General features: G+C 43.4%; 3 protein-coding genes across 7 annotated transcripts in view; 2 read left to right on the top strand and 1 right to left on the bottom strand.

Moving 5' to 3' along the window:
• Positions 1-82: 82 nt before the first annotated feature.
• LOC109469769 (sphingolipid 10-desaturase-like) lies at positions 83-6,590 on the bottom strand. 5 transcript variants are annotated; one of them, XM_019768401.1, is made up of 6 exons: positions 4,044-4,186; positions 3,123-3,873; positions 2,666-2,824; positions 2,093-2,224; positions 1,792-1,908; positions 83-1,571 (listed from the first exon to the last, which is right to left on the bottom strand). In XM_019768401.1, exons 1-6 carry the CDS (start codon positions 4,097-4,099, stop codon positions 1,437-1,439), a joined length of 1,350 nt encoding a protein of 449 aa, XP_019623960.1. In that variant the 5' UTR covers positions 4,100-4,186; the 3' UTR covers positions 83-1,436. The 5 variants fall into 5 exon arrangements, with proteins under 5 accessions (XP_019623960.1, XP_019623963.1, XP_019623961.1 ...); XM_019768404.1 differs by lacking the exon at positions 4,044-4,186 and adding an exon at positions 6,568-6,590 and having other exon boundaries at positions 84-1,571; XM_019768402.1 differs by lacking the exon at positions 4,044-4,186 and adding an exon at positions 6,458-6,561 and having other exon boundaries at positions 84-1,571; positions 3,123-3,877.
• Positions 6,591-10,556: 3,966 nt separating this feature from the next.
• On the top strand, positions 10,557-12,338 carry LOC109469770 (serine/threonine-protein kinase 35-like). The gene has a single exon (XM_019768406.1). The coding sequence runs from the start codon at positions 10,981-10,983 to the stop codon at positions 12,328-12,330; it is 1,350 nt and encodes a 449-aa protein (XP_019623965.1). The 5' UTR covers positions 10,557-10,980; the 3' UTR covers positions 12,331-12,338.
• Positions 12,339-15,307: 2,969 nt separating this feature from the next.
• The window catches only part of LOC109469648 (treslin-like), a 16,895-nt gene continuing 9,596 nt past the window's right edge, over positions 15,308-22,606 (top strand). Inside the window, exons 1-13 of the mRNA XM_019768183.1 lie at positions 15,308-16,193; positions 16,621-16,766; positions 18,271-18,407; positions 18,554-18,614; positions 18,737-19,133; positions 19,377-19,626; positions 19,940-20,075; positions 20,376-20,485; positions 20,854-20,999; positions 21,159-21,282; positions 21,398-21,462; positions 21,968-22,051; positions 22,453-22,562. Coding sequence (XP_019623742.1) covers positions 15,450-16,193; positions 16,621-16,766; positions 18,271-18,407; positions 18,554-18,614; positions 18,737-19,133; positions 19,377-19,626; positions 19,940-20,075; positions 20,376-20,485; positions 20,854-20,999; positions 21,159-21,282; positions 21,398-21,462; positions 21,968-22,051; positions 22,453-22,562 — 2,510 coding nt within the window. The 5' untranslated portion in view covers positions 15,308-15,449. The remainder of the gene's footprint in view (positions 16,194-16,620; positions 16,767-18,270; positions 18,408-18,553; positions 18,615-18,736; positions 19,134-19,376; positions 19,627-19,939; positions 20,076-20,375; positions 20,486-20,853; positions 21,000-21,158; positions 21,283-21,397; positions 21,463-21,967; positions 22,052-22,452; positions 22,563-22,606) is intronic.

The following is a 22,606-nucleotide window of genomic DNA, read 5'->3' as shown; positions in this document are numbered from 1 at the left end:
AGCTAGCCTGTGTGTGTACAAAGTACTACAAACGCGGTATAGAAAAACAGAATATATAGATTTATTTTGTTATCTTTGATCAAAATCAAATCGCAACAAACATGCACAACAGAGTAGGGACAGTTAATGGACAACAAATGTAATATAAAAACAGAATATACAAATTAATTTTGTCATATTAAAGTTTATCAAAAGCCAATCGCAACAAACATGCACAACTGCGTTGGACAGTGGGTGGCACATAATCATTTTGCTATAGATTGACATTTTTCACCTATAATCTACACACAACATACCGCGGGGATATCAATTAGTGAATCTCAATCGGCATGACAGAATTTGAAGAATAAAATACAGCACCTGATAGTGTTCATGTACAATTTGATATAACGTGCAACACAACAACAACAACCACAACCATATAGTATGTAGCAATCGTTCACTCAATATGTACATTTTGTAGTATAGTGTACAGCAGTTATGAAAGAGCACCCATACTTGTACTACAAAAACAAGAACATTATGAACACAGAGGCAAATGAAAATTCTTCATGCACTGATCTGGCTATAAATGATTATTAGATTAGTTTTTTTTACTACTTAATACAAAAACTTGTATGTAATCTTCCTGAACTTTAGACCTTCTAAGATGAGATTCTAACAAAAATCACCAAGGTCTATCGATAAAATGTACTTATGCCTTTGTAGTACGAACTAACAAGTCATGCAGTCTAGTTGAGTCTGTGAACGCAGAATAAGTAAGAAATGACTTCACGCAAGAGTTTATTCTAATTTGTCTGAGGAAATCACAATGTGGTATTAAGCCTGGTCACCAGTCTCTGTCTAACCTACATGGTTCTCGGCAGTGTAAGCTGGTATCCCTACCTGACCAACTTGGGCTAACCACCCCGGTGATTTTGCCTACGTCCTAAAGTGCCCAAGAGCTACCCTGGGAGCGGTCTGGGTTCCAGGTTAACAATGTGGCCGAGGTCACGCAGCGAAATAACTATTAAACATTTCCTGAATTTTGTGGTCATCAAACATATTCGTCCTACTTGTTACCTGGCACAAATTACAACAAAATTTGCATCTTATTTCAGTCTTGAGGTACATTGACAACAGATACTCGTCACTGTTTTCTTTGACACACATCAATAAAGTGTCACCATGGAATATACTGCAACTGTAGGCATTAGCCAGTAATCTCAAATACTTTTTATACAAACAACAGTTAAGGGAGGACGTGGGGTGTGTGAAAATGTAAGTTGAAAATCTTGCATTGTGAGCTTTGGGTATTTATCTGAACAAATCATTCTACAAACATTTTCACCCCTTCCCAACACGACCCTCCCTGGTTAATCTATCATTAAGCAAGGACATTATTGCCTAGAGTAACATCAAGGCACGAACGGCAAAGAACCTCCCGTTTGTTCTGCTCATCTTGGGTCCAGCTTGAAAAGTTTCTGTGCTTGGTGCAGTCCCACCAGCGTCCGCCAGACAGCGTTGAAGAACCCGGTCGTGTCGTATGGCACGTCGTGCTTTCTGCACAGCTCTTGGATCATGGAGCCCACCTGACATTAAATATGAAAATTACAAGGTTACTGATCTACACGGCTTTCTAAATCCTTGTGGTAAACGAGTGTACTGACTGACCGACCTAGATGAAATGTTCACCGCATGATTCCTACACCCATCGGAGGGATTAAAAAGTCATTAAGGGAGGTTTTATTTTTGCTATAATTATGCGTTGTGTCAGATTATGATGTCTGGCATGATTGAGTCTGGTTTTACCTGGCGCATACAGTGTCTGGGCACGCGCGGGAAGCAGTGGTGCTCGATGTGGAAGTTGAGGCCGCCGTGGAACCAGTCCATCCACCAGGGGTTGGTGATGTTGATGTTCTGCATCACCTGTGGCAAGTAGAACACAAAAAACGCGATCTTTGTTTTGTTTGTTTCTTTGTACCAAGATGTTGAAAGCGTGTGACTCAACCTGATCTTAACTTCACTCTACTTCATACTATTCACAAGCCTTACCGACCGACAGACCGACCAGTCAACCGACCGTCGACCATCAATGACCAAAGAAGATTACCTGGTATCTGTAGAACTCCATATCGTGCATCTCCTCCTTCTGGTACATGTCCTTGGAGTAATGACTGATCAGCAGCTGTATGTGTAACACGCCTTCACCCAACATCGCCACACCGTAGAACAAACACCGTTCCTGGAAATAACAGACACTTTGAATGAATATGCGTTGATATTTGATCCACTATATGATAACGTCGAACAATTACACTGTACGTGCTAAAACACTTTATACGCACATATCACATTTCGGAGGTTTTCATCAATATATCATTAGACGCCTGCTTTGCCTTAGCTAGGTGGTTGATGCCCACGACATAGGCAGACAGATCATAGATAGATAGATGGACGGACAGATGGATAAATACATTGTAGGCATACGTAGAACATATATGGATGGATAGACAGATGGATTGACAGATGGATAGATGAATGGATAGATGGAAGGAAGAGGCTGTAACTTTTAGTAATTCTTTAGGACAATCAATAATTGATCTCAAATACATCTTACAGACAGTCAGGTTTTTTGTATAGCGTAATGGTACTATTTGTATTGTGGACACTTGCATGTACGTACCTCCCAGTTGGGCAGCAGGGACAGGAGGAGAGCCATGGCGATCCAGTGCACACAGAAGGCCGCCCAGGTGCCCAGGTCCGTCTCCCGCTTCATACTGTCGATGATGATACCAAACCGGCCGGCGATCATGCACACAGGGATGAAAATGATGTGCTGTATCTGTAAGAAGAACAGTCGTCAGGTACTTAATTTGTGACAACAAATACTTCGTTACTTCTGACTCAAAAGAAAGAGTAGTTTAAAATGCAGGTACATGTTAAAGACGATGATTATAGCTTACGTTCCTATTAACGTGTGTATTTAGAAATGACAGTAGTATAGCGTGAAAAGAAGACTAATTAAAGGCGGAGGTGCGTGAGCTTCATACAAGATACTACTAACGTCCACAATCGGCCACGATTGACTCATAAGGCGCTTGGCTTTTGAAAGTTGATCCTAGAAAGGGTTGAAGCGTTACCTTGATAAGGAGCGCCTGGATGTGGGTCTGAAAGAGCGGGAATAACTTAGTGTTCTGGGCCCAGACGGGCTCCCACATTTGCGGGTCCACGAAGTTGTCTTCGTACGAGACACTGTTGAGGAGCACGTGGTGTACCCAGTGTTCATCCCGCCACCAGTTTGCACTCATGCCGAAACTCAGCGGCGCCACCACGAGTCCCGCCAGGTAGGTTAGCCGTTGGTTGTCGAACGCCTGGTGGTGGAGAATGTCGTGCATGAGCATACCGTTCTGCTGCCAGAAAAGCGCCAGGAAAACTCCCGCCAGCCCGTGCGCCCAGGACGACTGAAACCCGGCCACGAAAGTGATGACTAAGGAGAGCAGTACCAAACACACGGCGTACTTCTTGGCATACCACCTCAAGTCCGGTTTGAAATATCCCTCCTTCTGCAGCCTGTTGTATAGTTCCCGCATGTCGCGGTTGAACGGGTCCTCCGTCACACTGTTGGTGTAGGAGCCGACGGCCTTTAAATACTTGATAAGGTGCTCCCCTCCCTTCGGATGGACGCTTCGGAACACATCCGTGGCGTCCTTGTTGATGAAGTAGTTGATGATTTCCCCACCAGGGTGGCGGTGCACGAAACTGGTGACGTCGTACCACTTGCCCTCCACCCCCACGAGTTTACGGTTGGTGGCCAGACCGTTAGGAGAGGGCTGGGGGAAACGCCGCTCCGCACCAGTCGTACCATTATACTGCTCCACGATACCCATGGTCCTAGAAAAAAAGAGAAGAGAGTCTTAGTCAGATCATCGTTGGCCGAATTTATAATTCTATCTTTACCAAAGAGCAAACCAATCACATGAATCAATGAAATAAGTATGGGTAAATTTTCATACACTATCAGGAGAAAACTTAGAGTTCAGAAAGGTACATTCAGACCCAACCTTGACTCTAGCGTGGTTCGTCTGCTCAGGGCAAAATGTTCGTTAATGTTTAACATGGTCCTCAATAAGGTCAGGTGCAACGTTCCGTCTGATTGGTGCGACAAATTTGACGGATGGCAATCAAAAACTCACTTTGCACATAGTGACTTTTCAAACAATACATTAATTGCCTAGGAGGTAAGTACAACAAGTCTGGGTAATCAAACTATGACGTACATTCGACCGTTTGAATCGGCCGGTGACGACCATAGTCACGGTTGCCAGTTAACGGAAACGCTGTTAGCGGTAACGTTAACGTGCCCAAACGCACGAACGTTGTGCTGTCTGAGTTTGTTCAATACTCAAACAGAACAAGTCATTTGTAGTGCCATGCAAATACCCCGCGCCTGGTCAGGCGGTGACGTAAGTCTAGTTCGGCGGGAAAATCGTGACCTTTTCCTGACGATTTTTTTCTGTCAGTATTGAGGGGAGCTGGGTGTTGTGGAGGTGAGTTGGCTTTTTCGGTCATAGCTGCCCCCAAGGTAGTTGTCGGAAAACATGGTGGAGTTGAAAAGGTCACGACTTTTCTTCTTAAGATCCGCGTGGAGAGTATGGACACAGGGATTTGTTTGCAAGGCATCGCCTAAGCAGTGACGTCACTGTATCATGCGCGCACAATCACTCTCTCTTAGATATGGCCCTGGGTCCTGCCTGCCACCAGGCAGTTACACATAACTGCAAGAGACAAACTGATTTTAAACTCGCAAAGCTCTAATCAGTCGAGCTAAAACACCAAACAATCCTTGTTTACCCCCAACAGCAACAAATTTACTAAAGGAATAAACAAGAACAAAGACAAAAGCCGCTGTGACTAGAGTCAGCTGCCCGGTTTGTCGATTTTTGGGCGTAAAATGGTATTGGTCTCTTCCCCTTAGTATTAACAACTCAAAACTGCATTGTCAATCATTGAACGGCACTAGTACTGTGGCAAGCGATATCCTAGTTCTTGTTTGCTTCAATATTATGATCGTATAATCGTAACTCTTTAAATACAGGTGGTCGTTAGCTGTAAGGTTCCCGCTTTTTTCCGTGTCAGCGAGTTTCCAATCTATTCTTAGTCGTTATTTTAAAGTTTGAGACTACCAGCGAACGAGACAGTCAGAAAATGGGACTGCTAAAAACTCTTGAATCGAGCAGGGTCATACGTGTATAACGTCCGTTTAAGCCTTACGTAACACACAATACGTGTAATGAGGTGACCCAACAGACCCCGCCCCTTGCCCCAGACATCTTCTGGAATTCCTAGACAGTATCATTGTTAACATACTTACTAGTCCAATGTGACGTGTTCGTCGTGCATTTACTGCACCACGACAGGTATCACGTTACAGCTCAACATATGTGTTGAAAAGTATGTAACCGTCAGTTATAGCGATGGAAGAAACAGGTGTTGACCCTATTATGCAACAGCGATTATCAACCATGACCATCGTCGGCATTCGCTTTCAAGCGGTACCAGTCAGAAACAGTATACCTGTGTGACTACAACGGAACTACGTTTGCTAGGAAATTTGTTTGCCCACATGTAACCTATCGCACCGCTATCTAACGGACCATAAATGGGCGGGACCGTTTAGCCTATCGTCTGCAAGTTTTTTGGCGCGCATGTGGTTTGTGGGAGGGGGGTTGAAGCGTTCCAACGCCAGAAATACTAGTAACAACAAATCCACATAGCCGTCATGGTTGGCTACGTGCCGCTTGTCACAGCGACTATATATATCACACTGCCATGGTATGTAACAGTTACTGGGTTAAAACAACAGCACTTCTACAATTTGCTATTACAACATTACACGTACAGTACATGTGTTTCTAATAGTACAGGTGAATGGCAAGGACAAGTGACCCCCCCCCTGAAATGAACTCCCCATAGACTATTAACCCGAAGACAATGCATAACGATGAAAGATATTATGTTACATGAACTAATTATGTACATTAGATATGAACCAAGCAGACGTGCATAGGCCGTTTTCGGCACTTCTATGCACCTGTTGCTGTAGGCGTACCCCCATACATAATGACACCATAAGGTCGTGTACCCTACACTTCATTTACTACAGGTGCACCATATTATATTAGGTCTGACACTAAATAGCGATCACGCGACGACCAGAGTATAATTACTGAATACGTTAGAAGCCACTGGAATATTTTAGAACCCACTCTGTCGTACACTGGCGACTTCTATTTGCTGTGGATCTATCCTGGCGGTTCGGTAAAAACCGCCAAACGCCGCCGGCAACTCCCAGGTGCCTTGGAGGTGACGTGAGCTCACGCCGTTGGTTAGGAAACACGTGTAACGTATATAAGTGTGACTGGGCCGTGTACATACACACTCAACTACCGGGACATTCTGTCGTGAGGCTACGTACTCACCTGTACCTGGTGAAAATGTCTGTGATCGGAAGAAACCGTTTGGTTCCGCCTGTATGGGTTCTGGATCTGTATACCGGCACCGCCTGCTTTACTACTGGAAACCCACCTGTCGAATTCCGGTCTTGTTTGCTGTTGCGTGGTGCACAGGGGCACACCCTATCAGCAGGTTGGGAACCAAAAGACGGGTTCCGCCCGTTGATAAATTGGGACAGTCCATTTCTTACTGCCGGGGGTTGCTCGCTGTTGAGTAATTAAAACCTCGTAGGCAAACCAAGAGCCAGTGCAGTATTGTTTCCCATCGCAGACACACGAACACTATTCATATAAACATAAGAGTGGCAGCATTGCGGGGAAGGTTATAAATGTCCTTTATCAAGACCGCGCGCACGAACGTTCACTCCTATTTTTGCGAGTAACCCGGTCCATGAAAGGCACCGTGTTTACCTGTCCTCACCTTGACAACTCTGACAACATGGGGCACTTTTGTTCTCGTTCCTTTTCATTATCACGGCGGATTTACCAGACAATACATTCTGGGAGACTGGGCCAGGGATGGGCCTACGGTAAGACCGTAAACGTGGATCACCAGCAAACAAAAAGAACGAAATACTGGGAGAAGTTTGACCTATTTTTGTGTGGTCGAGGCTAGCGAGAGGTGGATCTTTTGTAAGGGATAGTACGATGTTCAGCGGGTTGGAACGGAGAAAGTCCTGCCTACAAATTAAGGAACCTTCCCTTGGGAACAGGGAAATTAATCATTCCTCTATTTAAACCAATCACGATTATGTTAGTTCATGCAAGGACATTGTTTTTGGTCCATGAAAGGCAATACATCAAATTAGAACAGGTATTATCATAAGGAAGTGACCTACAGGTTAAAATGTCAGTCGCGTGACCTTTACGGTTTTTCAGACAACAGAAATACACAATAGACAGTTAGCCCGGTTTCACTCGCCATTGCGGACTCGCCAACTGGTCCGAAAAATTTACAAAACACTTCACGGTGTCTGCTTTCTTACTGTTGTCTAGCTTCACTAGAGGTCATATTTGTTGTTAATTGCGGCCAAACATATTGACTAGCTCATTAGCATTAATTATACAAACTGACTAAATAATTGTCTTCATCTTATTTACTTAAGTTTATAATATATGTCTAAGGATTTGGAAGGTCCGTAGATCCCCTCCCTCCAAGCAAACTCAGCTCCCCATTTTAACACCTGGGTGAAGGAAGTTGTGTAAAGTAGCTTTCCCAACATGTAGCCTGGCATGCCAGTTATGCATCGTAATTTCAAACACCTGGAATTGTCTGTCGGTGGCTTTAGGAATTTCCAATCACTGTACTGGGAGAGTTCGTTGCACTTTACAATTTAAGGCAAATATTCCAATTATCAGTCTCAATAAAGTGGACGAGGAGTCGTATTTGACTTCATAGTAAAACTAGATCTAGCTCGAAAAGAAACAAAATCACTGTCGCTGTGCTATTCAAAGAATAAAATGAGACCACAAGAAAACAAAACGTTTTGCAAATAAACCAAATCGAAAATTACAACAGTTGACGATGATACCGTTCTTTGCTGTACGCCTTAAAGTACAATGTATTTACCTGTCAACGCACGTTTCGGTAATTCAAGGACATTATACGGTGTCCTTGGGTAATGTCGGACTGATTGTCCTCTCTTCCCCAGGGTAATATTGACTGGCTCTACTTCCCACTGCTAGATGGCGCTGCAGTGAGAACATGACGGCACCAAACGTGACTATAGCTTGTATACTCCTGTATATATTTTGTCCATTTATTTACCAACCCGATGAAAATATCAATTGAGTTGGAGTATCTGACAATATACTTCACCACACAGCAATTTATTTGACCATCTGTCAAATCCCAAATTTTCCCTCACTATTAGCACGAACTCTGTAGCCATGCAAAATTAACATACAGTCTCTAAACTCCCAGAAGGAACATTGATAATAATCCCTACCTTAGTTTCCTGTTGATGTAATTGAAATTTGCACGGAAAATATATACAGATGTTTCTTTTTGTCTGGTATCCTATTAAGTTTAATGTGTAGGGTTGAAAGCTTGTAAAATGATGATGTAGTAAGGACCATATTTTCTGATCATTTCTTTACATAGCAGGCTGAATCAACCGTATCGTATTATATAACGACATTCATGGAGTATATGCAACGTTATTGCGTTGTGTGAACAAAAATGAGATATTTGTTTTCACTCGGCTATCGTGTATTTATTTGTACCAGAGAAAATAAAGGGGCCTTTGTGCAGGTGCTTTTTGAAATGTTTGTAAATGCCTGAAATATCAAATAATGGTACAGATGTATTAAAGACTGCTGGTAAAGATCAGTGACATCAAGATTTTGGTATCTAGAAATTTTTTTCTGATTTGGAGCCAAAATCATACAATGAGCGCCTTCAACAATGTTTATCATGATCAGCCCAAGGTCACAGGACGTTAAAAAATTTATCAGGACCATACAAGAGAAATGTTATTGAGATTTGAACCATAATACCAAAGAATTGCCGTTTATTTCATGATCAATGTATATGTAGCATGACATGTGTCGAAAGAATAAGTTTCAATTCACATTTGTATCAGGTAATATGCCGTGTACCTATTACTACAGTACAATGGTACATTAGAGAAGCTCACGTAACATAGCGGTTGTTTCAGATACTTAGCCTGGTAAACCACCCCGTGGACCCGGCATAGGTTTTTTTAACAGACCCAGTCCACCTACATGTATCACCTGAGTGTCAGCATTGTTAGCTTTCGTCCGCTCCCCTTGTTGGCGGTGAGCGGATCTTGGGGAGCGGACGAAATATAACAGGGCTGACACTCAGGCTACCTATCAGAGCACTGAACACTTTTTTTTAATCTAACAAACGATCTTTTAGCCTGGATGCCACACCCATAGCACGCTAGGCTCAAAGTTCATACATAAGCCAGATTGCGATGATCAGGGCCTAACTGAGGGCTATATAATTTCCTTGGGAACATTTTGGCCATGGAGCCAAGGAACGGACCTGCGTAGGACCTGGAAACAGTCTGGCATCCAGGCTACCGATCTACTTAACTGATTTCATTGGTTTGTAACTGAATTGGAATTTGTGAAATTGCTCGGGGCGGAGGGCTAGCAGAACACTCCCAGTGCCGAGGAGATCCTTGATGCCCACGCGGTAGGCTGGTGCCAGGCCGATACTGTCACTACGCACTCGTATAGTGTTGACAGCTCATAATGCTGATGTCTCGTCAGGGTAACCACAACAAAGTGCGCAGACATAACACCAACTTATCCCCTTTATCTCTGCAGATTATGTCTGTACAAAGCATCACTGACGACGTAATCATTTCATCGCCCGGAGACTTTCTGTGTACAGAATCGGCTCTTGTGGATATCCGAAGAAGATTAATTGGTACTCAAAACAATACAACTGTCATATTCTGCTTCTAGCCACAAACAAAAGCACCGGTATGTTCCGGACACAAAGCGGCGTACCATAGTGATGACACACCCTTAAATAATACCTCCAAGGCAACAATTATCACTGGCATCTAAAATGTATAACCGGGACAAAGGTAACGCGCCCGTCTTCATTAATGTAGCATGGTAACCATTCTCTACGGGCGGTTTTGAGGTGTTTTAGGCCCCAGTTTGTTGGCACAGGCCTTTCCTTTGGCAATCAATCTTTAGCCTAGTTACAAAACCTAATTTAGCCACCGAGTCTCTTTCCTCTACCGCAAATAGTAGAGAAAAAAGACAGCTAAAATAGGTTTGGTAATAAGGCTAGTCGATCTTTTCAGCCCGCCTTTCCAATTACCCGTCCCGTAGTATACAATGCGTCCGCATCACCCCTACTCTTCTTGACAAGTGTGATGAGTCATTTGCAATTTACGTGGAAAGGCGTGAACCCATACAATGACACAGAAGGAGAAAGCCAGGAATTGGGAAAATTTTATCTCCACCCTAAAATCTAATAATAACATATTGCAAAACCATACCGGCTGCTTTGTTGGATCATACATGTACTTCGCAGGATCCAGCTGAGATTTTCCCTTTAGGCATTGGCTCAGAACCCTGTGGTTTTGGGGTTCAAATCCGTGGCACGCCCCCAATATGTTGTTGACGTTCCGCGGACAGGACTAGGTGCCCAGACTATGAGTAGCGTGGGTTCCATTGACTCGATGAATGCTTCCACCCTCTCCGTTCTGCCTCCGCAAGGAACCCAGGCTAGTATATGAGAGGAGGCAAATATTGAGCCGATAACAGCAGGGGCCCCTCCCGGTGTTAGTGGAATGTCACTCAAGTGTAATAACTTATTACTAATCACCCCTGCGATGAAATGGAATCGGCGTTTAGTTCAAAGGTCAACAACTTGTTGGATCAGTGAGACACTTCCGGCATACATGTATTGGCGCGCTCTCCTGTTGACAAGAAAAGTTAATGAGTAACCGGAGCTTTTGGTTATGTAAACTAACCACCGTCTGGTTGATAAGTTATGGCAGAACAAACTGCGGGGGACTATATTGTACTCGGAAAACTAGGAAGTGGTGCTTTCGGGACGGTATTCCAGGGTAGACATCAATGGCAGGGCTCTACTGTCGCGCTGAAAAGGCTCAACTTACAGAACTCGGACCACATAGAGACCGCCAGACGTGAACTTGAACCACTGCTAGCCCTCAGAAGTACTCCACACTTCAACATAGTCATGTTTTGGGAGTCCTTTGTGTACCAGGGGAGTCTATGGCTGGTGCTGGAATACTGTGATCTCGGTACGTTAAACGACTTCATTCTAGCAACCCCTCAAAATACTGCACTGAACCTCCGCTTGATGACTAATATCACGGCTGCTGTGACCTTCCTACATGATCGAGAGATCGTTCACCGCGACCTGAAACCAGAAAACATCCTCCTGTCCGGAACTGAAGAAAACCCGGTGGCGAAAGTTGGCGATTTCGGGCTCGCTAAAGTCTGCGGCGACGCTTTTCCCAACCTCTTCACCGACTATTACATGTCTGAAGAATGTGGGTCTTATATTTTCCTTGCTCCTGAGGTTACTGAGGGACACTACACTAAGAAGTGCGACATCTTTGCCATGGGGGTCATCTTCGCGGCCATGATCACCAGAGCAACTAGAAAAGACGAAGAGGGTTCAGAAATGCTGGTTGTGGTCGTAACAGAAAACAGCAAAGATCTCACAATAGGAGAGGCGCTTCGACGAAATCCCAACACGGAGGCAGAGATCTCGGAGTGTCTCGCGAGAGCTATGCTAGAGAATACTGACAACAGGGCCCTAGTAGATGTCTGTCTTAGACTGTTACGTTATAACTACCATACACGGCCTACCGCATCCGACGTGCACGAAGATATGAAACAGTTACAACGCGGTGGCGGTACCGGTAGCCAAGACCGTTTAGGACGAGACCCGTCTTTCCTCGGAGAAGGACAAATACAGCCAAGTCATCAACTTCAAGCAAACTCACTCCCGACGCATCCATCATCCGAAAGAGTGGAAGGACTGCGTCAAATCCAACGAGGAAGAGGACGACGTGGAAGATATCCGTTATTTCGAAGAGCCATACGCCATGTACGTGGACAGATGGGACAAAGGCAAGGCGTAGGAAGAGGCGCGGGTCGCGTTCGAAGAAACCGACTCGCAAGAGGCGGAACAGCTCAAGGTCCGTTACATGCTCGGGGACGACCCCGTCTTCAGCCCGCTGTACGGATACGGCAGATCAGTAGAAACTTCCCGGGGGGCATACAAGGGTTTTTCCAAGCCATGAGACGACGAGTTGGTGAGATCAGGGCGACTAGGGTCATTAGCCGAATTCTTGACTTAAACGCCTGATTTTTAGAATTCTACTGGTGTGTTTGACTTGACTTACTTGACGCATGTCGGGTGCCAGTCCTATGATCCTATGCTACCGGAACCACCTTGGCAGCCTAGTAGCTCCTGTCTTGCAGTCACTGAATGTCAGAAAAAAATTAGCTTGGATGCCAAACCCATAGCACACTGGGCCCAAAGTAATATCCCAGTGTGCAGACTGGAATATTACTTTATGCCCAGTGTGCTATAGGTCTGGCACCTAGGCTAGAAAGAATTATGATGCATCACCGATGACTTAAACATTGCGAGGTCATAAATGATCATTTGCTTTATTTTATTTCTTGTTTATTTGTTTGTTTCGTATAACCAGTAAACCGCCTTTTACGCGTAACACACCATGGTGTACAGCACTGGTGTGTAAGACCGGACTGTAAGTATACAAGGACAAGGTTTGAACCAATCACACCAGGAAGGACCCCTTCTCTTTTCGACGATTATGATTGTACCTAAGTTAGTTTATACTTTTTCTGTTATCATATGGGTTCTTTAACGTGCGTGGGGTGTGGCTCTCCCTAACACAGGACCAATCCGAGGGACGTCCCTAACCGAAGTGAAGTGAGGAAATTAAAGTCGTGTAAAGTGCCTTTCCCAAGGGCACAGGATCGGTGGCGTCGACGTCGGGCAGGATTCGAACCCGGGACCTCTTGGGTCTGAGCTCATAATCGTCGAAAAGAGAAGGGGTCCTTCCTGGTGTGATTGGTTCAAACCTTGTCCTTGTATACTTACAGTCCGGCCTCAAGTCCGGCCTTACACACCAGTGCTGTACACCATGTTTATGAAGCACTTACATTAGTGATAAAACACTGATCTTTCTTGACGTCCTTTATATTACACTAACAGTATTACACATTTGACATTACCTTGGTAATTCTTAATCAGATTTAAATATATATCATTAATTAACTTAATAAACCTTAACTAAAATTACACAAGCTTAACCAAGGACATTTTGATAGTTCTACTATAAAATGTCAATGTCATTGTATACACGTAATATTACCTACATAAATGGGAAATGAAAATACGTGTCGAACTCTCTCGGAGCAGTCGTTATTTCAACGGGATATATCCTACCGGACCTTGACCTAGTTGTGTCGAACTGTCAACATTTTTGAGAGCTCGAGGAATGAGGTCTGCAGCTGGCGAAGCCACACCGCCTGGCGGATGTCAGCAGAAATCTACGCGCCTGTCAGTCAACTCTGCTTGTCGTGTTTCACCGATCAAAAGACATACCTTGGAACCTGCCCTGGAATCCAGGTTACCGCGGGTCTGGTCGATTCTTGTCGGCGCGCTAATAACACAGTATCCAGCCGGCCAGGGAGTTTTACCGGCCCCGCTGTGTAGAACTGACATCGTGTTTCCTCATTGTGCGTACCGAAATTTTGATTTGATTTATCACCATGGCTGTACATGTGTGTACTTTCGGTAGAACATTGTTGAAGTGATAAAGATCCAACGATGGCCTTATCTACTTTTGGTCGCTGATATTATTATGTAGAATCAATTATTTGATTCACTTGTTATGCTGTCAAAACAAATAAATTAAACAGATAAAATTCACTATGTCGCACGACCTACTTCTTGTAAAAGTCATATATATGACAGCGAACCAGGAAAACTCATGGAGAACACTTCAACATTCAACTATAACGTACACGTAATGTCATAATGAATGGTAAGTAAATGAATGGATGGATGGGTATGCAGAGCAGGAGGAAGAAGAGGATACTCGACAGCAAGTGAGAAACGAAGTATTGTCGTGCCGATCGTCGCGCTGTTCGTCCTCTCTCCACTGCTGCTCCTGCCTGTCTCCCTGACTACAGTGTCTCTTTTTATCCAACACAGGCGGTACTGCCCTACATGTTGACACTTTGATTAACGGTTCCTCTTCTTTCCGTCTGATAAACGGGGACATGCGACACGTGTTTATTTTGATAGCAGGGGTTGTGGAATCTTGGAAATAGTTCACATGGAGTTCAGCTGCTTCATTCAAAGTTTAGCACGTACAATTGATGAGTAACATTACAGATGGATGGATGGATGGATGATTGTAGGGCAGCAGTGTGTGGCAAGATACGGAAAGTTCCTTCACTAGATTACGTAATACTTGTAACCCGAGGGGAGTCAGCCGGACTCTACTCTACTCTGTACACCACCTGTCCGGCCCTTTCACTGGTCTGATGTCACGGGTCATACCCGGCGTCCCGACACCGATGGATGGTGGAGTCGTACCACATGCCGTCCCCGCAGGAAAGTGGGTCAACTCTCCCATATAGGCGGGCGTAACTGCTTTCGGCCACCGAAGAGAATCAGCCGGCTAGCGGTCCGATATCTAGTCTTGGTCTGGCTCCCAGGTATTAAAATACGGGCATAGTTCTATACCATATGGTAGATATATAGACACAATGAAAGATTGGATATGGCATTCATTCAGATATAAATAGTGAGACTTTACAGCATTTAAAAACAAAACAGATGGAATGTCGTGCTCCCCATCGTGGTGTCCTTGAAAAATTCGGAAAATGACTTCCCAAACTCAGCATCACCAGTATCCACTTGTGATAAAACTTACCTTGTTTGTTGTCTCTCGGCTGAAGATAGATTCCGGAAACCAGGAACTAACTAAATCCAAATCCACAAACATATATACAGGCACTTAAGTAAACAAGGACGATACCTGGTAACTGTTACCGTTACGTGCACTTGATGACCCTTGATGAGTCTTGAAAGTTGGCACAGTTTGTGTCCTTCAGTTGAGCAATGGGTACTTGTGGGTGTCGGTAAACCTTTCCGACGTTGGCTCAAGTGAAGATAACTTGCTTCTGCCTGCTTGTTGTCTGGTCGGGCTCAATATTACATAATATGATGAGGGTGTGTGGCCCAGGGGCGTGGCCAAGTTAAGGCCTGAGTTGAATCATGGGAAATCTCATTTTCCCGCGCTTTTTCCAGGATAGCTGCACGCATGCGCGTGGCGAAATTCAAAATCAAAATGGCCGCCGGTCGGCAGAAATTCTAGTGTGTTATTTTCCTAAATTTTTAGCTCTATTTTCTTTCTCTGTCAACTACCGTAAACAGTCGCAATGTCTCAGGAGAGCGGATCGTTTCGCGTTGTCTTCCTAGTCGACACTAGCCCCAGAAAGGACGGTGCTGCCGAAGAGGAGAGGGTTTCGAACGCACTCAACCTGTCCGCCTTGAAGATTTTGTCCCACTTAGCTCACAAAAATGGACAGACCAAAGACAACATCCTTTGGGGGTACAAGTTCTTCAACTCCTCGAATGAAAAAGCTCCAAGGGATCGCTTCAATTTTCGAGAATTCGACAGCAAGCTTTTCGAGGCATTCGAAACCGAAGTGACCGGACGTTTGGAACCGCCATGGTCTGGGAAAGAAAACGAAGAAGACGAGCGGAGTCGGCGGGCGACGAATTTTTTTTCCTCATCCGAAACGTTTCGGACGGCCTTGTCCGAGATAACATACGAATTCAACTGGGATATGCCGGACATAAGTTCCCCCTGTAAACCTGTGCGACCCGCTGCGGCTCGTATCGGGCTGCGAGGAAAGTCGGGAGCAAGAACTCCACAGCTGAACACGATCATGTCTACGGTCTCCAGAAACTACGTGTTTGTCTTGTCTCCCTGTCCTCAGACGTCTGAAGATCTTGTTGAGTTCGTGGGAAGTACTAGGAAGAGTGGACTGAGTACGGAAGACGTCAGGAGCGCGATCCTACCGCCGCACGTGTACAGACAGATGTCAGAAACATGCAGGATACGACTCTACTGGGTCGATGTGCAATCTTTCATGAAGAGCCACACAAATAATCAACAGGTACAGTATCATTTCGTGTATATGACGTATTATTTAATGAAGTACTCCTACACATGTATTAAACAACAATGATTGTATTATTTAATTAACCTACACATTTGTGCCAAATATACCACCAAACAATGATTCTTTCTTCAGACTTGTGACATTGCAGTGAGTGCGGCATCCAATTCGGAATATGGCATGGATCAATCAAATCAGATAAAACCAACGAGGTTATACTTTAAGAGGAGTCGGCTCAGAATTACTAGTAGTCCCCTTTCAGCAATGTTCGAGTGCTAATTTCGAGCTCCTCCGATTCTACCTCTATGATAAAACACTGCAACACCTTATTGCCCTCCTATTGCTAAATTAATTCTCAGCCAACTCAGAAATGGATTTACAGCAAAAATTGGTTGAAATATTGGTGTTCTGGTTGTCGTAACAGGTGGCAGACAAGATGGGGGTGAATCTGGTGACACAGGTGTTGGAAGGACTGAACGGTTGTGTCATCCCCGGTAATGCACTCTTACAGCTGGGCAGTCATGTGACCAGCAGCATCCAATCACTGCTTCCAATCAGTAAGAAATCCAGGTATGAGCCACCTGTTCATTTATGAAATGTTGTACTTTCTTTTCATATAACGCAAGGTTACCAGTTTACGTGCAGGACCAGTTTACGGTCAGTTAGTGACACGGCCACGCTTCGAGGTGTACCAGCCAAAAATCAACGGTCGTGAGCAACAAAGAATAACATGAATATGATCCTTATATGTGTCTTTTATTTATTCACTGGATGGGAATAAGTTTGCATTCAGCGACACAGCAGAGTATCTTCCGATATGACGGGACAGCAAGGTAACATGGCCTTGGACGCATGTTGTGTTTTTCACATAATACAATACTCAACATTTCGTCGATTTTTTAAAATCCCAAGAATGCTAGGAAATTGTAACGATAGCTGGCATCAAACCTGGCTTTCTTATTTCAATCATCCATGGTGTTGTGAGGTATGAAACTTTCAAACACCTTGAAATAAACAAGCAAAAGTATAGTGGCAGTTCTCGCCGACTAGCGTTTTTTCGAACGCCATTTTAATCATCATCATCGTTGCATCAGGTGACGTCACGGTTTTAAACTGCAGAAAGGTACGTAAAAGTCGCACTGTGGCGCTGTTGCACATTAATTTATGCAAAAATGCCAAAATGGCTTCCTGCGTCCGTAGCGAAAAGTTTGCTCGGGTTTTCACGACGTTCCGTTGTGTCTGGAGGGGCATAGACGGTTGTTATCTATTGCAACGGTTTAATGGAACATCTTGGGCCATTATGTCACGTTCTACTAAGGGAAAAATGCAGGTCCAGCCTCATTTAGCACCACAGCGCTACTGCATGCGACAGTGGGCTACACACTGACATTTTACCGTGGTTTGTTGTTGACCACTTCGGTATTTTTTTGCAGAAAGTGTTTGTTTATGTGCGCTTATACGTAGAGCATACAAGGACAAAGGTCCAAGTGACCGTTAATTGGTCACCCTAGAGCAATTCTCCACTGTTAACTACTAAATAAATAAAAGCTGGCACGGCACAAAAAACGCAGGGAAGAAATGACACGGCACACACTTTTATAACCGACGAACTACTGTTTCTTCACAAGGGTTAAATATTTAGTTCTGCCCACGCGTTTTCACAAAAAATGCAATTTTCCATAAATCGACCGTAAACGGGTAACCTTGCGTTACAGCTTATTTGTGTGTGTGCATGTGTCTGAGATATGATGCCAGTATGTATATGTATGGTACAGATTTGCTATACATCCTTAGTGCTGTTGCTTTTGTGGTACAGAAAAGCTACAAAGTACTACTACTAGTAGTTTGGACAGTCGGGTGAAGTCTTCCATGATCCACCTCTAAAGTATTCTTCTAGAATCATATTTTCTTCTTAAATAGTTGTTATTTGTGAGGCGCAGAAGATCTTTAAATCTCTGAAAGCACATCAGTTATGACTATGATCATTCACTGAAATGCAAATAGAAGGACCGAGATGGCGGGAGACATAGCAATGAGATCATAGGAGTACATTCTATTCAATTTTCTAATCCAGGTCCACTGGTAAGGATGTTGCTGCAGTAGATGTACCTGACTTCCCCCTGACTTCATCATCACTGCTAGAGTATTACACAGCCAGAAGCTGGGAGAGACAGGGGATGGATATCAAAACATCAGCTGTGTTGTGCCATGGTAAGGCGTGAATTTAAAACATGTGTATTAGTGTTACAATGCAGGGGTATGAGGGCATAATGAACCATGTCAGGGCTCGGAATTCAAACCTAGGACTTCTTGGTTTCTTGGTTCCCAGTTTGACTTTAAATTTTTTTTCTTTCAAGGTGCCGACAGAAGGGCGTTGTGTTCCCTTGACCTACAGCCAATGTTCTCACCACAGAACAGGTCAGTACAGGGCTTATTTTCTTTGACCACACATACCAAGTTTCTCCTCATTTGTAATTTTTTAACAGACATTGTGTGAGGTCTGTTACAGTGGCTGTACTTTTTTTTGTTTCCTTACACAGGATGCCAGCTGCACATTCCATCCTTTCCCACGGTCCCAACAAGACAGATCATTCTGTGCAACACCTGTCCATTGAATGGACTGGCAGTTCACCTTCACAGCTGCTCACCTGTAGTGCAACATTAGATGTAGGTCAAGGGGCGTCTCAGGGTCAAAGAACATCTCAGGACCAAAGGTCAAACGTGAGAGGTCAAAGTACAGGGTGTAGAACTGACCTGTTGTTGATGGTAAGAGGAACTGTGGAGCGATGCTGCTTGCCGCTCACCTGCTTCCACCCTACACACGCCTACACCTGTGTCATGTCTAAGGAGAGACTGAGGACATCAGCTGAGACAGAAGGGTGTAGTGTTATGCTGGAGGACTTGTTACTGGTGCTATCACGTGAAGGACTGTCTCTGGTAGGTTTCAATATCACTGTTTGTTGCTGATGCGGTAGAAAAACTATCATTTCACATCAAGTCCTAAACCATATCTTATTCACACGAATCAGCCACATGTGTACTGTAGTCACTCAAATATCTGCAATGAAATATTTCTCTTGGAGGTATTGTATTATATTAAGTTTACTGCTTTTGCTCTTATGTCATGAGTTTATAAACCTTAGTGCTACCAGTCTCACTAACACCTGTGTGTTCTCCCAGGTTGTAGACTTCCATGACCCATCAGAACACCTGCCTATAACAGGTGTCCTACAGCCGCTCACTGCTGCCTCTGCCACGCTGACCGTGGTGCGCTCAGACATGCTCCTCACGCTTGAGAAGGTCCTCGCTTTCCCCAAAGTCAGCAGTGAGTCAAGCAACACGGAGCATGTGGACACCTTTGTGAAAAGATGTGTGTCACATTTCTTGAAGAAAAAAGAACAAGAAGAGGCAAAGGATCATTTAGTGTTAGGTAAGTCCACATCAGATGCCTTTGAATGCATTGTAGATGTCTCTCTTTGTTTCTAGCACCAACATTTGAAGAAGTCTTCCTAGAAGTCTTCATTGTTTGAAACAGAAACCAGCCATATTGTTATTTTCTTTCAAAATTCAAAACAAAATAGATACTATTGAGGTAGCAGTCTTCACAACTTTCTAGAAATTCCAACTATAGCATTAGTATGGAATTAAAGGATTCAAAACCTCACCACTAGTACAGATGTGATTTTGAAATGTAATCAGTTTAACATGTACACCCTTTGGTTGTCCTTTCATTTTTTCTGCAGATACTGCAGTGTCGTCTAGCAGTTCTGCCTTATTTAAGGCCAGCTCAGCAAGGTTTAGGCTGCAAACACTGGAACCTTGGTACAAAACTGCACCCAACTCTGGGACTAGTACCTCCTTCATTCAAAAACTGTCCAGGTTTGGAAAGTTTTTTGTCAGATTGTTGACATGGCCGGTAAACAGTCTTAAGGTGTAACACACCTGTTTTGTACTTAAAGTACAAGCTGTGTAAGACCACACTCACACTGGGAAGGACCCCTAGTTTTATCCATAAGTGTGGTGGGTTGTGGCTGTCCTCAAACACAGGACCAAATTGTGTGGACATGTTAGAGAAGATAAAGCCTAATACTGCCTTGTGTTGTTAGGTATTCAGCTGAATCTTTTGCTGATACATGTAATTGCTAATTTATAGCTTCTTTTTATTTTACTTCTCATTAGCATTCCAGAGGATGTAACAGATGAAGGCATACAAGAACCAGAACTATTAGAGGTTCTGCATAAACTGTACACCAACCAACTCATTGGTGGGGCAAAACCTCAGGAAAAGGGTATGTTGTGTTTGTACTATTCTTACAAATCAAATAATTTTGTCTACTATGTGCATGTATGCACATGTGTGAGCAAAAAAAATATATTATTTAGAGGCAGACAAGTAACAAATATTATGTGGATCACAGCATAAGGGTACACAGCATTGTTTTCATTGAGCTGTATACATGAACATGAAATAATGTTCGCTTGAGAGGGTCAGAAGATCTTTGAATGGTAAAAATGCTTCAGGTATGATTCACTGAAATGCAGCCAGAGCAATGATACACATAAAACGTGCTATATGTTGATACATTGCATTGTTGATACATTATTGTGATGCATCACAACTCTGTTATTGACACTTTGGTTATATTGCTTACTGTAGGTAAAGATATAAGCTGTAAGAAAGACCAGCCACCAGACCCCAGTAGTCTGGTGAGTCGACGGAGCAAGCGACTTCTGGCCAGGATACCCAGCTTCTCCGACAGTCTGTCTGCACGAGCAAAGCAGATTGTTGGTCTTAGCTACAAGGTATGTACATGTCAAAACATCCATCCCTTGTCATGGTATTATTCCACCCTGCACTTATGTAATGTACATGTATGATGGGTTCGAATAGTGCATGACATTTTTTTATATATACATGTAATATGGAATGCTTACAAAATGCTTTTCTTTGTTTTCTTTAAGAAACATGAAGAACAGAAAACCAAACCAAAGGAGGAGGAAACAACTGAGACACAGTTGGACAAGGAGAAACAGAGAATCATGGAAGAGAGGAAAGAGGTCATGAGGAATGTGACCATACCTACTGGTACACTACTATAAAACTGTCTAACCAGCTAAAGAATAGTGTGTTTTTTGGCCTGGATTTAGTTTGGATTAACTTGATGTAGATGACACAAGCATGTTGTGAATTTTTGTTGCAGATTTTACTGATGAAGACAGCCTCATTTCACAGCTGAAGGAAAATTACAACCAGTGGCTGGAAGAGGTTAGTGATATCACTGTCTACATAAGGCCATGTTGATTTGATTATATGGATGACATCCTCCGGGAGCCCCAAAACTGATGCGCGCGTGCGAATAAAAAAAAGTTTTGCAAAAAAAAAGTTCTTTTCATTATGAAATCTACGTGGTCATGGGGGTTGAGCAAATGGCACAGAATATGGCGAATAATCTAGTCTTTAAGTTCATCTCTTTACAATTTCGTCTTTTTTCATTTGATTTTGGCATTCTACGACATTGGTATAGTTTTTATTATTTTTTTTTGTAACTTGAGGTATATTTTTGCTCATTTTGCAACTGTTTTGTACGATTTACAGTATGGTTGAAAACTTTTTTTTTTTGGAAACGGCCGAAAATTCATGCGCGCGCGGATGTCATCCATATAATCAAATCAACATGGCCTAAACAACAAAACAAAGAATTATTCCATATTTTATTCTGTCTGAGAATACACTATATAAATGCGCGTTTCCAATATTTCTTGTTTTGCAGGATAAACCCTTGTTGCAGTTTGTGCAAAGTTCTGTACAGGTGGCGCTTCACTACGTGAAGTCACAGGGTACAGATGATCCTGAGGTGAGGGTTTCTCTTATCATGCAAAGTGTAATACACCTAAAATACACCTACAATTAAGCTCATCTTGTACATGTAGGTGTACTCACTGTATAACCTGTTTTCATACATGAGCTGTGAAAGTGCATTGTTGTTTTTGTTTGTTTGCTCACACCACCTAATTGCTCTCCTAATATACATTTGTATATGACTCCTGCTTTACCACCTATCTGAGGGATGTCCCTAACTGAAGCTACATAAAAGACCTTTTCAACAGCATTGGGGTATACTAGGGATTTGAACCCAGAAACTTGAAATTCTAAGACAGTAGTAACCAATTTTTTTTGTGAGAGAACAGATCATATGCCACACACATGGCAGGTAGAAGTTATCTCTTTATTGTTTTCTTGCTTTTATGTTTACAGAAGTACACCAGGCAGCTGTTAGAAGACAAGTTTCTGTCCAAAGCCAAGGCTATCAGAGACAAGTATAAGAATGCCAGTGGTCAGACTGACCTACAGATGAAGATCAGAGAGTGAGTAGTTACATGTACATGTTTCTCCAAGTGTCCAGAAACAT

This window comes from Branchiostoma belcheri, unplaced genomic scaffold, assembly GCF_001625305.1.
Source record: "Branchiostoma belcheri isolate BF01 breed outbred unplaced genomic scaffold, Haploidv18h27 scaffold21, whole genome shotgun sequence".
Lineage (NCBI taxonomy): Eukaryota > Metazoa > Chordata > Leptocardii > Amphioxiformes > Branchiostomatidae > Branchiostoma > Branchiostoma belcheri.
Note: the sequence above shows the minus strand (reverse complement) of the source record. Positions and strands in the feature narration are given on the sequence as shown.

What these genes read in the sequence shown, in the direction of transcription:
- LOC109469769 (XM_019768401.1), bottom strand. Translation starts at nt 4,099, where the DNA reads ATGTTAAACATTAACGAACATTTTGCCCTGAGCAGACGAACCACGCTA. An exon ending in CGAACCACGCTAGAGTCAAG is followed by an intron (nt 3,874 to 4,043) that starts GTTGGGTCTGAA and finishes CTTTTTTTCTAG; the next exon opens with GACCATGGGTATCGTGGAGC. An exon ending in TCCAGGCGCTCCTTATCAAG is followed by an intron (nt 2,825 to 3,122) that starts GTAACGCTTCAA and finishes TTCTTCTTACAG; the next exon opens with ATACAGCACATCATTTTCAT.
- LOC109469770 (XM_019768406.1), top strand. Translation starts at nt 10,981, where the DNA reads ATGGCAGAACAAACTGCGGGGGACTATATTGTACTCGGAAAACTAGGA.